Raw genomic sequence first — 16,645 nt, 5'->3', positions numbered from 1 at the left:
AAGATCATTCGGAGTTTAACATGTGTTTAGGAGTACTTTGTCGATGCCCCAAGATGTCGCCTACCCTTTCCTATTGATTCAGGTATAGCAAGACCACTGCATGCCCCCATTCTGATCAGAATTTGAGATGCTCTGAAAATTTCAAACGCCACTTTGATCAACATTTGAGCCGCCCTTTTTGGGTTTTCAACTCAAATCCCCTTTGTTCTAAGGCGCCCTTTGCGGGTTTTCACCTTAGCCTCTCCATTTTTACTTTTTCATTTTTCATTTTCATCTTTTCATTTTTTCACATTTCTTTTTTTTTTTGGACTCAAACTTCACTTTGCGGGTTTTTACCTTGGTCCTCTCATTCTTTAAGCGGAATATTTCCTGACTGAATCTGAGTTTACAGGACTTTGTAGGTCTATCATCCATCTCGCTAAAAAAAAGCTCATTTGAAAAAACCTTCTCTATAATCATAAAGTTCCTCCCAATTTGGAATCCGTTTCCCTCCAAAATATTTTTTGTAGAGGGAGGATCTTTAACATTTGGTCACCCTCATGGAATTCTCTATGATGAACCTTTTGTTAGAGGCTCGCATCATTCATTTCCGGTGCATCTGACCGTGATGAATAGCTTTTAGCCTTCTTCCTTCTATCAAGTTCAATTGATCACATTGCGATTAGATCTGTTCTGCTTCATCCAACTTGCTCAGCCAATACCCGGAGAGAAAAAATTTCAACTTCAATAGAGAAAACCGTGATGAACTAAAGAGAGAGACACTGCTCTGGTAGAATTTTTACTGCATCATTCATGATATTAATCTTGACATACTGTAAATTTTTGATATCGTGCTGTTGTTCAGATTGTAATGACAGTGCTTAACCTGGGTGTATCCCGGTATGACCATGCGTAGACATCTTTGAATTCTTGAAGTAACTCAACAATGTCATGCTTTGTCTTTGAAGTCATATCAATTCCAATCTTCACCAAGCTCACAACTTTTAATGATTCTTTGTGAGGTAGGATCTGTCTATCCTCTACCACCCTCAATAAGTCTGGACATAAGCTACAATCTATGTCACATTCAAAGTTGTGAGATCCTTTAAACACATGTCTCACCCAAAAGGAGATTCTGAGTCAGTAGCAGCGTCACTCACGTCATTGATATTTAGGGACCCATAGTGGGTACCAAAGAATATACAAAAGAATGTATGAATAATATGAATGAATGAATGAATAATTTGGCAGAAAAAATCTGAAAGAATGAAAAAAAATCGTAAAGAATGAAAGAACATTTGCTCAAAGATTTATTTCATTAAAATAATAATGCTCAGACGTGAGCCTATTTCACAAAGAAATTCCTATTACTTCTAGGCTGAAAGTAACAAGTGTGTTCTGAACATTACTCTAACAGACTCTAAATACTTTAGGGGTTTCCTCTGCAGTCCCATTATTTAAAACATCTCTAAGGCGAATATCTAACAAGGACCCTTTTAATTGTGCCTGCATATATGGCATCGATGTGCAAACTTCTCACCACTTCTTCATACATTGCAGTCCCTCCATCCTCAATCATGATTGGGTAACGGATTTTCTGCACTTGATGAGTCACCCAACTTGACAACACCCATGTCGATGAGTCGTTCATCTAGTTTCTTGAAGGCAGTGCAATTCTCAATTGAGTGTCCCGTAATTCTCGTATGGTAGTCACATTGTGCGTTCGCATCATACCATTTAGGATACGGAGGTTGTAGAGGCTTCACAGGAAAAGGGGAAACCACATGTGCATCAAACAAATTTTGATACAGTTCTTTATACCGTACTGGGATTGGTGTAAACTGGAACTTTTCAGTCTTTATGCCGGAATCTTGCCCCGATGAATTCTGTTGATTACCAACCACCTTTCTTGGCTGACTCACAGTAACTGATTTAGAGTAACCTGTATTGTTCACCTCATTTTCTCTTCTCCTTGGGACTGACCTCTTGTTACTCTCCTCTGTATCAATTTTCTCGCTTCTTATAGCATTTTCGATCATTTCACCATTCATGACTATGTCAGGAAAGCTTTTAGTGACACTTCCTAACATATGTGTGATGAAAGGTGCTTTCAGGGTGTTAATGAACAGCATGGTCATTTCCTTTTCCAGGAGCGGTGGCTGGACTTGGACTGCGACTTCCCTCCATCTTTGTGCATACTGCCTAAAGCTTTCGCTCGGTTTCTTCTCCATATTTTGGAGGGTAATTCTATCAGGAGCCATGTCTGTCACATGACTATACTGTTTTATGAATGCTTGTGCCAAGTCCCTCCATGAACCAATCGTGGTACGGCTCAGCTGATTGTACCACTTAGATGCTGCCCCTGCTAAGCTATCTTGGAAACAGTGTATCAATAGTTGGTTATTGTTAACGTATCCAACCATTCGCCTGCAGAACATGGTGATATGAGCTTTTGGGCAAGTTGTCCCATTGTACTTCTCGAATTCTGGCATCTTAAACTTGTGAGAGAGTACCAAATCTGGAACTAAGCTTAGTTCTTTAGCGTCAATCCCGCGATAGCTCTCGGTGACTTCCATCGCCCTAAATTTCTCCTCGAGCCATTTGCACCTTTCCTCTAGCTGCTTTGGTAACTCCTCCTTTATTCTTTCCTTTTCAGCCACTTCATCGAAGTCAGGAATAGCAAAGTTAACAGGGTAGTTTTCGGGGTTAGAGCCCAATCTAGCTTGAAAGTTCGAAGCACTGGCCTGGGACTACTGAGGCCTGATTGTGACAATGGGTTTGTGCGGATATTCAGCTTGAGTTCGAACATGTGGAGGAGTAAAGCCTAGAGGATAGAGTGGTTCATTACCCACTTCGACATCAGCCATGGGACCCCTTCCCTTATCACCTCCTCCAGTCAACAGCTTGGTTAGCTTCGCCATAATATCATCTTGGGATTCTCACATCTTCTCAGACATATACTGTTGCATCTTATCTAACCGCTCCTGCACCTGTAGCTGAAGTCGGTCTTACATCTCCTTCTGACACTGTTCGAGTTTTTCCAATCTCTGATCCATGTCCTTTATCTTTGCTCGAGTGCCGTAACGATGCTTGGTCAGTTGGTTGGTTTCCAGGTTAACTTCAATGATTTTAGTTAATTAGGATCCTTTAACTGTGTTTAATACATATGATGTAATGAAATGCAAATGCATGAAATGAATGCGAAAAGAGACGTTGATTCATGTTCAATTTTTTTACTAGAAAACTTTACTAGAAAACAAATCTCTTTACATAAAGCAGACTACAAATACGACTTTGCCCTAATACTTAAGACCTTGATTTTTTGAAGCAATGAGGCTAACTCCAGTCCCCGGTCTGACTCTAATTCATATTTTATACTCAACGTGTCAGCTTGTATTGCTAGAGTTTGTAGGTGATCCACTACTTCCCGAATCTGAACCAAAGCTTCTCCCATAACACGATCCCTGCTTCTGACTTGATTCTAGAAATAGTGAAGCTGTTCGCTTTGATAATCTTCGTTTGCCTCAAAATACTCGATCCTGGCTTCACAGTTCTGCAATGCCACCTCTAGTTCTTCTATAGTTTTCTTCATTTGCTTGATCCTGCTTAAACTTGCTTGCAGTTCCACCACTGAATTACGATTTCAGTATTGATGAACAATCTTCTCAAGTTCAGCCACTCTAGCCTTTAGTTTATCCCTTTCATCTTAATTTTCTAACAAATTCTTCTGAAGCGATCTATTTTGCATCTGGGCTTCTTGGAATCTTTCTTCCCATCTACCAGCCTTGGCCTTTTCTTCTTGAACCTCTTGACGCCACTGCTCTGAGGTTTTTCCCAACCTAGCAGTTCTCACTGATAAACGTAGTCTCTTATAATCTGTTTTCAAGCTGTTCAGATCTTCCTCGACTTTGCGCTTCCCTTTTCTCAGGCCTTCAGTTTCCAGTTTCTGAACATCTATGTCCAACTTTAAATTCACCTTTTCTTCCTCCATTTGCTTTATTTTCTTCTCTAATTCCACATTCATTCTTTCGAAGTCTTGCTTTATGATTTCCAGCTCAGAAGGGACGACACGCAAATGCTCCTCTATCGACTGACTATTTTCTGGACTTGGCCTAGGAATGTTGTCATTAATCCTCCTAACACACCACTCGTTGTACTCAGAAGTTTTCATTGGACCCACGGCTAATCTCTTCATTCGGCGAGTTTGATTCCATGCATTGGCCATCTCACGAGCCTTCCTCTTGTAGCCATCATCCTTATATGAAAATTCACACTCAACTAGTCCTTGAGTGGCAGGCACAAACTGTCTTGACCTGTATTGTCTTAATACTAGCAATGGAGCATAACCAACAGCTCCCCAAATCCCGAGCAACGGAACCCAGTCAAAATCCCCACACCGATATAAGATCTCATCTGGAAGCAACCACGGAGCTCTCCACTCGACGTTCTCCTCTTGCAGATTCTGAAAGATTGCCATCCATTTCTCCTCTGTAATATCATCTCTCCTTGACATAGCCACTATCTCTTTCAACGGTGAATAACTTTCAGAGAAGACCTGATATGAAACCTTATCAACCTTCCAAAAGTGGCTATGGAACCACCCAAGTAGTAGCTGGGCACATCCAATAAATCTGCCATTTCCCGTTCTTCGACATGCATTTAATGACCTAAAGGTTTCTGCCAAAATCACCGGAACTGGCGTAACTCCCTTATCAAGTCGATCAAATAAATCAGTGACCGCCTCGTCAATATGTCTCAAAATCTTAGGAAACACAATTAAGCCATATATACTCAAAGCAAAGACGTCTACTTTCTTCCTCACATCTGGGTGTGCTAAAATGAGGTCTCTCAAACTTTTCCAGGGAATACACCTGCTATCCCCTTTTTGCTTAATCCGAGTCGTAACCCACTGCTCACTCATCCCTGTTATATTTATCAGCTTCTTCAAGAAGGTCGGTACATTTACCGCTTTCGAATAAATTCTATCTACCTGAACCTTCGAACACCGAAGTAAAACTGTGTACTCCTCTATTGTAGGCACCAAATCAACCTTCCCGAATGTGAAGCAACTGTAGGCCGGATTCCAAAACTGGGCAAGAGCTCAAAATAGACGCTTGTCTACCTTCATGTCAAGTAAATAAGGCAAATCCCCATAATTTAAATAGAATAACTGCCTAACCTCATTATCCCACTGATCCCAAATCTCCTTCAACTCCTGCAAGTTGTTCTGAGCTACGCTAACACGAGTGAAGTCCCATAACTCTGATATGTATCCCACGGCCAAACTATCACCTTTTTCACGCTGTATCATCTCAGACCAAGTCCGGACAACTGCATTGTATTCCACTCTATCAAGAAACCCATTTCCCATTATAAGCTTTCTATATGGCAACCAAATATGAACCAACGCCTTTATAATGAAATGTCATGCAATTATGATGTCATGTAATCAAAACAAAATAAACCCAAGTCAGTATCACATATAAAGATATAATCCAATATAAAATAACAAGAACACTTATTCAGGAATCTACTAGGGTTCGGTATAATTCTACCTAGGGCAAGTTCTACCTAGGGCAAGTTCCTAAAGCTCACTATATGAGGTTTAGTTTCTAGAGTAAGGGTACCCGAACCAGCAGATTCCTCGATCCTCACCCATTATAGGCTCATATGGATCGAGTTCAGTTCATGGGGACACATTTCCCTATGGCTGCACGGAGATGAAAATCTCACGAAAACATAGGTACGGATGTATCCCGGAAGCGGTCCACTACCCTGCACGGAGGTGAAAACCTCACGAAGGACTAGTTTCTTGCTCCCACTTAAGGGTAAAATGCAAAATGCAAATGCAAAGTTACCAACATACCATGATGAAAAGTCAATGAGTGCGAAGGGAACTCATGAATTTTTTAAAAAATTTTATTTTCGACACAAAAACAAACATAATCAGTTTATGGCTTGACTCTCTAACGTCCCCAGCGGAGTCGCCAAGCTGTCGAAACCGCTTTTTTGAAAACAAAAATTTTGGTTGTCGACTTTAAAAACAAAACAGGAGTCGCCACCGATCCTTTAAAAAGGTGTGATTGGCCCACCTTAAAAAATAATTTTGGTTTGCGAAATTTGAGAAAACAGGTTCAGGAGTCAGTTATTCACGAGGAAGGATTAGCACCCTCGTAACGCCCAAAATTGGTACCAAATTGATTTTTGTTAATGTCTTGGTGTCGAAAATTTGAAAAGATTTTAAAAGGAAACTCTTTATTTCATGAATAAATCAAAATAGTAAGACATTCATATTTCAAAGAAATAAAACACCACACCCAGTGAGTTAGGGCACAATGTTTTTAAATCTCCAAAATACCCGAATATTGCCTTTTGCTTTTGAAAATTCTTATCTCGAGGAGTCAAAATATCAGGACCAGTAAGTTAGGACCCAACATTTTGAATCCCCGAGAATAAGCTTCATTTAAAATTTGTGAATTTATTGCAAAAGAAATACTTGGCTTTTTAAACTCATCGAAAAATAATCGCGATCCAGTAAGTTAGGACACGATCTTTCACGAGAATCATGAATGCCAAATATTTTGGAATTTATAAAATAGGATGATTTAAATACTTTGAGAAAATCAAAATATATATTTTTAAAAGGGATGCTAAAAAGGGTTAAGGTATATCATGAAACGGATACTCTAATTTCAAACATATATGAATAAACATTTACAAATATATATACAAGTAGGTATAATATACAAATAAATTTACAAATATCGTTAGCATATATTTAATGCATACATATAAGTGTACACATAAAAGATGAAATGGAATATATCAATCAAAATATAATAAAAATGCCTGTATGTATTTGAAAATCGTGAAAATAAAATAAACATAAAAGCATGTACATGTGTATATATTTACAAAATAAAATGTATATGTATATGTATTGGTAAATCATGAAAATACGTATATGTATATTAAAACACATATATATAATATGAGTACAAGTAACGTGTACATATAGAATAAGAAAATATTTATAATAACTCAAAAAACGTATATATATGTACAATATAAAAAATGTATTTTGAATTGTAAAATATGAGAAACATGTGTGGATTTTAAAATATGTATGTATGAAAAGTCTTTTTTTTAAATGTGTGCATACGTAAAATATATGTAAATTTATAAAAGCTTAAAAGTATATATTAAAAAATATGTACATATATAAAATATAAAAATATGCGTGTAAATGTATAAAAATAATGAAAATAATAATGATGACAAAAATAATAAATAATATAATAGTAAGAATGCAATAATAATATTAACAATATTAAAAAAACAAAAATGTCAGATGAAGGATTAAATCGAAAATAAAAGAATTTTGAGGGCCGAATTAAAATTTAGAGAATACGCGAATGGACCCAATTAAAGTGCGCACAACAGAAGGAGGACCCAAGTGGAAATTAATCCATCCTCTCAAAACACTGCGCAGTAGCACGGGCCAAATTGAAACAAGAGTAAAATATGCGGCCTAATTTTGAAAAAAACGAACAGGCTTAATTTGGGGCGCATTGCAAAAGAGAGGGGCCAAATGCACAATTTCCCCTTTCGAAGCCCAAACGCGCGGATCCTCCCCTTCGGGTCGGGTCACTGCGCGGGTCAAGGCCTGGACAATACGGCGCCGTTTCGATCCATTATTTAAAACAAATTTTCTCCTTTCAAAATCAATTACAACCGAAGAGAGGAAAAAAATAAAAAAACGAAGGCCCCCCTGTTTGCTTTGCTAGGGTTTGCAACCCTAGCGTCCTTGCGCCGCCGCTCAATCGGCCCTCTCACCAAAACTCCGATCACGACGGAGATGGCGGTGGCACGGCATTTTTTTTGGGTAAGTTTTCCTCCCTTTTTTGTTAGCTTAAATAAAATAAAATGAAGATAAAGAAAATAATAAAAAAATGTAAGTAAAAACGATGGCTACTGCAAAGAAAACTAAAAGAATCACCTTAAAAAAAAACTCGTATTTTATGTTCTTTATTGACTTTTTTCTCTTTTTCTCTGTATTCTCTCAATACCAAAAATCCGTCCCCCTTTTAGTATACAAGTTCGGCTTTATAGCCCGAGAAAACACTTTGTTTTTTTTTTGTTTTACAATACTGGGACTCTTTTAGTCCGTTTTGCGGTGTGGTTGTCTTGTGCGTGGAAAGGAGATTCGCCCAGACGTCGCCGATTGAGTCTTCTTTGGCGGCTACTGGAGGTCTTTGGAGGCACATGCACTAGGGTTCTTCTTTGCTCGAATATTTGCTTTAGACTATGTTGAAATCGGGCTAGGGTAAAACCTAGGTTTTGGGCCAGTTAATGATATTGGGCTTGTAAAAATGGCATTTTTATTTGGGTTTTTACTCTCTGTTTTGGTTCATTATTTTTTACACGTGGGCCCAGGCTGATTGGGCCTTATTACAAAAATGATATTATAAATGCACTTACATCATAATGTCTGTAAAGTTTTAGTAACTGATTTTATTTTAGAATCGAAGGTATAAGAATATTTCTTAAATTATATATAATAAGCAACGTGGGTCATTGGTATGACATAGCACCTAAGATTTAATCCCATATTTTAAAAGGCCCGGAATGTGAATATTCATCATATACTCTTCCCACTCAATACTCTCGGAATCAAAATTAAATTCAACTAAATCAATGCCTTGCTCTTCAGCCACCCTTTGTAGTTCCACCAAATTTCCATCATTAAAGCTGTTTGGAAGAGAACATTTAAAATGCTACTTTTATGACATACACAACTGTAGTGATAAAAATGAAAGATGGTTAAATGCAATATAATAGAATAGTAAAATGAGTATTTACCTTCCTAAGAAGAATGCATAAGGTTCGTAAAGTTTTGCTAATTGGATTGCGAAGTTGATTTTACGATTAAGATTTTTATAAATTTTTTTGAAACGTTGGCAACAAAGTATATTCGCCAAATAAAGTACCTGATCAGAAACATGAAAGAAGAAATAAAAATTATAGTGAGAAAATGAATAATTTGATTAAAAAACAAGAAATTAAGAACACCAAACCTTCAGTGGGAGCACATATTTCATTTGCATGAGCAGCAAATATCTATTAGCTTTGCTGAAAAATGTTAGTTGACCAACTTTCACTCTCAGCCCATTTGCATCAATCCATGGGTTTTTAATGAAATAACAGTGGAAAAGGTTTCGAAGATCTGAGAGTGTTAAGGGATTTCTGAATGAGGAGCTGACATGATAAATGGTCTCACAAACATGACGTTCTGCATAATGAACTCTCATGGCCACAACCATGGCATTTACCACCATATCAACCGGTATCTACATATACAATTTAAAAACTCCTCATCATGTTTTTTTTTTTTTTTTACTTCCAATAAAGCAAGAAATTATAATGTTATCAAGAAAATGGAATTAAAAATCTCACCACATCAACAATAGTGTTAGGATTGGCAGGAAAACATGTTAATTTCCCCTTTCCATAACTCACAATGAAGCTATCAAAGGTTCTGCATGTAAGAAGCCATACATAAATTTAAAAAATGATCTACTCGTATTGTTAACTTCCCCTTCCATGTAGTGATAAAAATAATTTAAATTAGTATTAATACCTAACACCTTCAATCCAACCAGGGAAAGGTTGTTTATAAGTGCTTGCAATCGCGGTGGGGCGTATAATAACAAGTGGCAAATCTCCTTTGAACTGTCCTAAAAGCATCTCTCCCATTGCCTTTGTAAATACATATGTGTTTGGCCACCCATTCAATTTTGCCCGGTATTATAAACAAAACTTGTTTTTGTAAGTAATCTATGGGTTTTTTTCCCTTTAATAATGGTTTTATAATATTGGAATTTTATTTTATCATACATATTGAAATAGGTCTAATTATGCTAGAGATATCTTCATTTTTTTTAAATAAAAATTTAGTCCTTAAATTTTAATTTTGAGACATTGAGTTCTTGCATTTTTTATTTAAAATCTTGGTCCTTCCTTCTAATTTTGATGTTAAAGTTACTCATGTAGCAATTAAAAATGGTAAAAATAACTTTTAGCCCTTAGTGTTTATAGATTTTTATTAATTTGATCATTATTCTTTAAACTACATATTTTTAAAAAATTAAAATTTAATTTTTCCATATTTTAAATAAAAACAAATAATTTTAAAATTATAATTTAAAAAATAAAAATTATGAAAAATAACTCTTTAAAATTCAAAAGATAAAAAAGAAAACCTTTTAAAAATCATTTAAAATTGTTTAAAATATATAAAAGTTCCAAAATTAAAAGAAGTAGACTTTATTTTGCTTTCTTTCTTCATGTGTTCTTCAGTGTTAATCCAACATTTACCAATATTTTATATAATTTATAATTAAATTTACAAAATATAATTTTATATATAATTAAATTGGTTTAAAATTTAAAAATTATTCAAATTTGATTTAATATGGTTCAAACAAATAGCTCAAAGTTTAGAGAGACTATGTTATCATTCATGGAATACATAACACATTTTTTCAATTTTGGAAATTATTATATTTTTATTATTATATTTTTAATTTTAAAAACATTTTAATTTTTCTCAATTTTTATAATTTTTATTGAAAATATAAAAAATTCCAATTCCTAAAACTTTTTATAACTGTCACAACAATTTTAATAGGAAAATTGGCAACGGACCAAGATTTGTAAATAAAAAAGTATAACGATTCAATGTCTCGAAATTAAATTATAGGGATTAAATTTTAAATTTTAAAAGAATCCAAAAATATTTGACAAATTTAAATTATTGACATATATATGAGTATGAGATATGATTCTCAACAGTTCTTATATATATGACTCAAGAGGCATATTCACAAATCAACTTGGCTTCATGTAACAAATCTTTGGCGATTCATTTTAATCATAATTTTGAATCAGGATGGAATAAAAAAAACCCTTTTAAGGCCAAATTCCTTCATGGATGACTTTATTGCTTTATCTGGAGCACCATGGCATCGTAGTTGAGCTAATTGTTCTTCCATAGTTCTCTTTTCCTCAAATATATTTATGCTATGTGTTCCTTTCAAAGTCTCACCCATATAAAATCGTTTCTCTAATATTATTCCTGCCTTTTCACCGCAAACGTAAGCTAAAAAAAAGAAAAAAAAAGAAAGGGGAAATCATTAATAATTTTGCAATAATTTACCTAAGCTGATATTAAATGGAGTCATGCTTCTAATTTTGCAATAATTTTTCTTTTAATTTTATATCTAGAATTTAGTTGTTTAGATAACATTGAAATACAAGTAATAAAACATCAAATCATAATTGATAATTACCGGTTGAAATGTGGAGAAATAGCTTTATTTTATCACATTTCTTCCCAAAGTTCAAAACATTGAAAGCTCCAAATGTATTGATGCCCAACGCAATGTCATACCTTCCAAATGTAAGAAAAGCTAAGATGAAGAAGAAAACAAATTGGTAAATTTGTGACATAATTTATATGTTATTTTATTATAAATTTATCCATAACTCGAGTTACTTAAATAAACTTAAAAGTCTCTCTAATATTGAAAATAATTTAATAAGAAAAAAATATTAAGAGTCATTAAAAGGTTTTAATCAACATTTAAGGTATTTTTTAAAATTAGAATCAAATTCGAGTCAACACAACTTAACATCAGTACATATGAGATACAATTTAAATATGAGGATGGAATTGATACGTTTTTCTTTGAAGAATGATACCGATAATTAGTTATAGCTTAATTACAACATGATTCTAAAGTACCTTTCATTAAAGCAAGTTGTGGCAGCAGAATTTACAACAATTTCTATTTCCTTCCTCATCTCTTCTCTTAGTTTTGAATCTTCCAATCCCAAGTTTTCAGAAGAGATATCACCTTCCACTGCTACCACCTTACTTGATATCAAGGCATCAAATTTTGAACCCCATTTGTCGCGGAGAATTCTAAATAATTCTGTGCTTATGATCTACATATAATTTTTATTAACGTTAGTGTTATTTTAATTGGATATTTGGTATATAAAAGAAGGTATAATTTTATATGCAAACTGTGTCTCTTATATAGATATATGTACTTTATAAGATGGATTGAGTACATAAAAATAGATATAATTTTTTTTATATACCTCATCTTCTAAGCGTTGTGTGGCGAATTTATCATTTGAAGTCCTCAAAAGAAGATAAAGCTTATTCACGTTTAGTTGAAGCCGTAATATCTTCTCGATAAAGACTAATAAGCATGATTGAAACATTAAACCATTAAGTATTAGTTGTGCTTTCAATAAAATCACCTTTGGCCTTACAAAGAGAGAGTAACAGTAATACCCTTAGCTAAAAATCCTGTTGCACCAGTGACTAATATGGTCTTGCCTTGAAGAAACTTGGCTACATTATCTAATTCCATGTCTGCCAATAACGAAACTCAAGAGAACGAATTAAAGGGGACAAAAGAATATATATGTATTATTGTATTTTTCAGGAGAGAAAAAAAACAAAATTTAGTCCTAATCTTGATAACTATTCTATTGAAATTAAAAATGAGTTACAATAAACTATTTTGTTATATTTTATTGAAATATCATTATATTAACGAATTTGAATCTCATTCAAATGCCTTTTTTTTACTTTGCAACATTATGTGTCAAGAACAAACATTTTATTTTTTAAAAATACTTTTTAATAGCAATACTAAATACTTAAATCTTACGTCAAAATTTTCAAAAAAATATTTAATAAAGGGGTTTCTTCACATCTCTTTTAAATAGCAATTGTAAATTAGTCCTAAATACTACTTTACCCCAATCCAAAACTATCAATTTTCTAGATTAGGAAGGGCACAAAAATTCTAAACTTCCACAGTGCCTAACAACTTTTACACCACCCCATAATAATATATAAGCCTTAGACTTGCAACTCACCACCGTGCTATAAGTTCTGTTCTTAGTCCACACTATCAGTCATTAGTGGGTTAACGGGGGTTATGTTTCCAATCAAAACTCCTACGCTCCACATCCAGACATGAGCTTCTCTCTAGGATTAAGTTGTTTGCGATATAAAGCTATATCCCATACTGTATATTAAATAAATAAAACTAAACTAAAATAATATATGATAAAAAGTAGGCATAAAAAGAATACAAAATGTGGGGAATGGTAGACCTTGATTCTGACATTCATCATTTTCCCATATCATTTCTTTCATTTCCCTTGTTGGCAATGAAAGCTCTAGAACAAGCTAGTGACGAATTGAACTGTATTCCTTTCCAAAACCTAGTTGATATACCAAAAACAGGTAGTGTTAGGGGAAATCTCTTTATTTTGAAAGTGGTGGGAGTTGTTTTATCTATTATTCCAACCTTGATGTTCTGTCAATGAGTTTTGAAGAGGCTATTTATAGGGGATAATGAACGGAGATGCGATGGAAAACTTCTTAGAAGGCCACTATATTTACGAGTAATGATAAATGAAGTTATAAATAAGTCTACCTTTCGAAAAAAAGTTATAAGTAAGTTTCGTGTATATATTGAAGCTTTATAATTCGATTCAAAATACGTGTTGCATATGCAAATACTTAAATTTAATGAATAAAGCAAGGAATCAAGAGTTTGGAATATTTATATGGTGGAGAGTTTTCGATTGGTCGATTCCAACTTCTTTTAACTATTCATCCAACTTTGCGATGAGAAGCGTGATAGGGACCACTAATTAATGAAATTATGGGCAAGTTTAGCCTAACAATACGATCCAAAAGCACGTTTTGCATTAATGCAAACACTTAAATAAAGCAAGGAATCAAGAGTTTGGCAATTGAACAATGCATCTACCTAACTATACATAATCATTAGGTATATGTTCCTAGAAATATTTTTATCAATATTTTATTTTTAATTGATTATAAAAATATTTTAGAATTAATTTAATTTCTTAAAATATAAAATTATAAGCTAAATATATAAATCATCATTCATCCAATAGGTATATATATATATTATGAAGTAAGAAAATTATTAAGGAAAAACAACAGATAAAATCTTCAGAAATGTACCACGGTTGAAAATGAAAGTAAAAAGATAAAATATAATTTCCAAGGTTCACCGCTATGAAATAATCGAAGTTTTTGAAGCACTAATGGCGGACAGTAATCACATAGTAATGAGTAAAAATCTTTAAAATATACAGATTTTTGAGGTAAAACAATTCCGGCAAAAGTCTACATCTTATTTAAATAATTAATGAAAAGGAAAATGCAAAATTTGAGAGGAAACAAAAAAGAGAGTTAATTATGTTATGAATATCTTATTAAATGGATGTCCATCATGATCAAGATAAAGTTTTAAAGTACTTTAAATTCTATTAGTTATTAGAATTAGATCTCTACTTCTTTTATACTTCTTATGCCTATAAATAGAGTCTCTGATGAAGCATTGCAATCATCCCTTTGATTAATAAAGTTTATTGGATCATCTTCCATCATTCCATTATCATTTTCATGTTCTTGAAGAAATACAACATAATCTTTTAGAATAGCATTTCTCCATTCTCTTGTGGACCTCCTTAATGACACTTGTTCTTAAGGTTGTTGAGTTTCTTCTTCTAGAACAATTACCTCATCCTGAATAGGGAGTTGTTCAATATTGTCTTGTTAATGATAGGTATGAAAACCTGAACATCGTCAAAAGTGATAGTAGGAGCTGAGTTAGAATCTAATTCCTCATTAAAAGCAATATCTCTAACCTTATTTCTCCTCCCAAACTCAATATCCTCAAAAAATGTTGCAATTCTAGTCTAAAAAATATTCCTAATTATGGGATCATAAAACTTATAGCCCCTAAATTGCTCAGAATAACCAATAAAGTAGCTGCTCACTATTTTGGAGTCCAATTTCTTTTCGTATGGCCTATATGGCCTTGCCTCAGCTGGATACCCCCAAATGTGAAAGTGCTTTAGACCGGGCTTTTGACCTATCCAAAGCTTATAAGGTGTTTTTGCAACTGCTTTAGTTGGTACTCTTTTCAGAATGTAAGTTGTTGCCTTTAATGCTTCTCCTGTAACACCCCAAACCCAGCCTAGGAGTTATGGTCGAATCTGGCAGTGTCACATTGAAATGTTTAGCGTAAAACTTGTTGTCATTGAAATCTTTAAAATCAATTAATCATTTTGTTATTAAACAGTGATTCCAAAACGGGTTGTTCATTTCCAAGCGTGCATCATTAAAAGCTAATCACTTTTAAAACGTTATAAATTTTCCAAAATCTCATTTATTACGGAATTTTTTTTTTTTGGAAATGTTGCGAAAACGTGGTGTCTTTGAAAATAGTTACCTTTTGAAAACCCATCTTTTTCTACAACTAGCAGTTTATATCCAACTAAATAAATAAAAACCCCAATTTAAAGTTTATAACTTTAAAGAGGCCTTTTTACATAAAAATACCCAAATTCAGTTACTTATAAATCAAAGGCTAAAAACGAAAGCTAATGCGGTTGTGTAGCCATCATCGAGTCTCCCGCCGCACTGACCTGGTGAATTTATTGAAACTCAGTGTGTAATCCCCTAACAAGCAAACAGTCAATTAAACAATAGATAAATGCAGTTTTGGCCTGAGCCTGCTACAGTAACAGTCTAGTTCAGTGTGGGCCTAAGCACTTTCCCGTAACAGTAAACGATTGGGCTTGAGCCCATCACAATGACAGTAATCAGTAGGGACTTTTCCCAATTTCAATAATAGTATCAGTGGGACCTTGTCCCATAATAATAATAGATATCAGTCATCCAATGAATAGTATTTAATATCATTAATTGATACAGTAACAGTACAAAATCATTAATTAGTGCAGATATGCAGTTAGAAATCCTACCCAATCCAGCCTCTACACACCACTCCGTCTCGCCAAACACCCCATGTGGAGATAAAATCGACCCACCTAGCCAGACACACCAAGGTTACCACCGGTTGTGGCACTAAACAGTATTGCAGCAAAGCTGCCAATAAAATAAACGGCATGACGTCTTGGGCTACTCGTGCAACCTTATCAGTACAGTATGTACAGCCCAATATTTTGCCCATTACAAACCTAACAACCCAATAACAGACCCAAAAACAAGCCCAAACTAACCCACAGCCCAAAATCTAAAAACCCAATACCCATTTTCAGAAAAAAAAAAAAGAAAAACCTAGCCCACTTGCCCTGCCACCCCCGCCTCTGACCAGCACCGCCACGGTCACGTCACCGGATCGCCACTTGCGCCTGCAAAATCAGAAAGAAGTGACAGAAAGTAAAAAAAAGGGGGAATAAAAAATATGTAAAAAATGGCTATATAAAAGACATTCGAAAATGTAAAGAGGGGGATCTCTTTTTGTAACATTTTTTACAAGATCTGAAGGAAAAGAAATAAAAAAGAAAGGTGGTTGCATATTTTTTTCTTTTTTCGATTTTTTTCTTTTCTTATTTTCGAAACAAAATAAAGTAAAAAAAGAGGTATTTTCTTACCTTTTCGCCGTCGTCGGAGTGCTCGAGGTTAGAAGGCTGCATTGGAGTGAAAAAGGGGAAACTTGTGGTCTCCTCGCTGCCGTGCACGGCGGTGCCAGTGCCGACGATTGGCGGCCGGTGCGGTGGCTCTTGGCCG

General features: G+C 34.4%; 2 protein-coding genes across 2 annotated transcripts in view; both read right to left on the bottom strand.

Moving 5' to 3' along the window:
• The window catches only part of LOC105797660 (alcohol-forming fatty acyl-CoA reductase), an 84,406-nt gene extending 71,220 nt beyond the window's left edge, over nucleotides 1-13,186 (bottom strand). The window contains exon 1 of the mRNA XM_052621024.1: nucleotides 12,940-13,186. The gene's annotated coding sequence lies outside the window, so the exon portion shown is untranslated. The remainder of the gene's footprint in view (nucleotides 1-12,939) is intronic.
• Nucleotides 8,470-13,329, bottom strand: LOC105784829 (fatty acyl-CoA reductase 3). Its single transcript, XM_052621029.1, is given in 11 exon segments — nucleotides 8,470-8,730; nucleotides 8,842-8,969; nucleotides 9,057-9,329; nucleotides 9,436-9,517; nucleotides 9,620-9,798; nucleotides 10,947-11,140; nucleotides 11,331-11,431; nucleotides 11,786-11,988; nucleotides 12,148-12,251; nucleotides 12,347-12,427; nucleotides 13,180-13,329. Coding segments are annotated over 11 exon segments (1,545 nt in total). The 5' UTR covers nucleotides 13,223-13,329; the 3' UTR covers nucleotides 8,470-8,573.
• Nucleotides 13,330-16,645: the final 3,316 nt, after the last annotated feature.

The sequence above is a fragment of the Gossypium raimondii genome, chromosome 9, assembly GCF_025698545.1.
Source record: "Gossypium raimondii isolate GPD5lz chromosome 9, ASM2569854v1, whole genome shotgun sequence".
Classification (NCBI taxonomy): Eukaryota; Viridiplantae; Streptophyta; class Magnoliopsida; order Malvales; family Malvaceae; genus Gossypium; species Gossypium raimondii.
The sequence above is the reverse complement of the archived record's forward strand: the minus strand, read 5'-3'. Positions and strand labels throughout refer to the sequence as shown.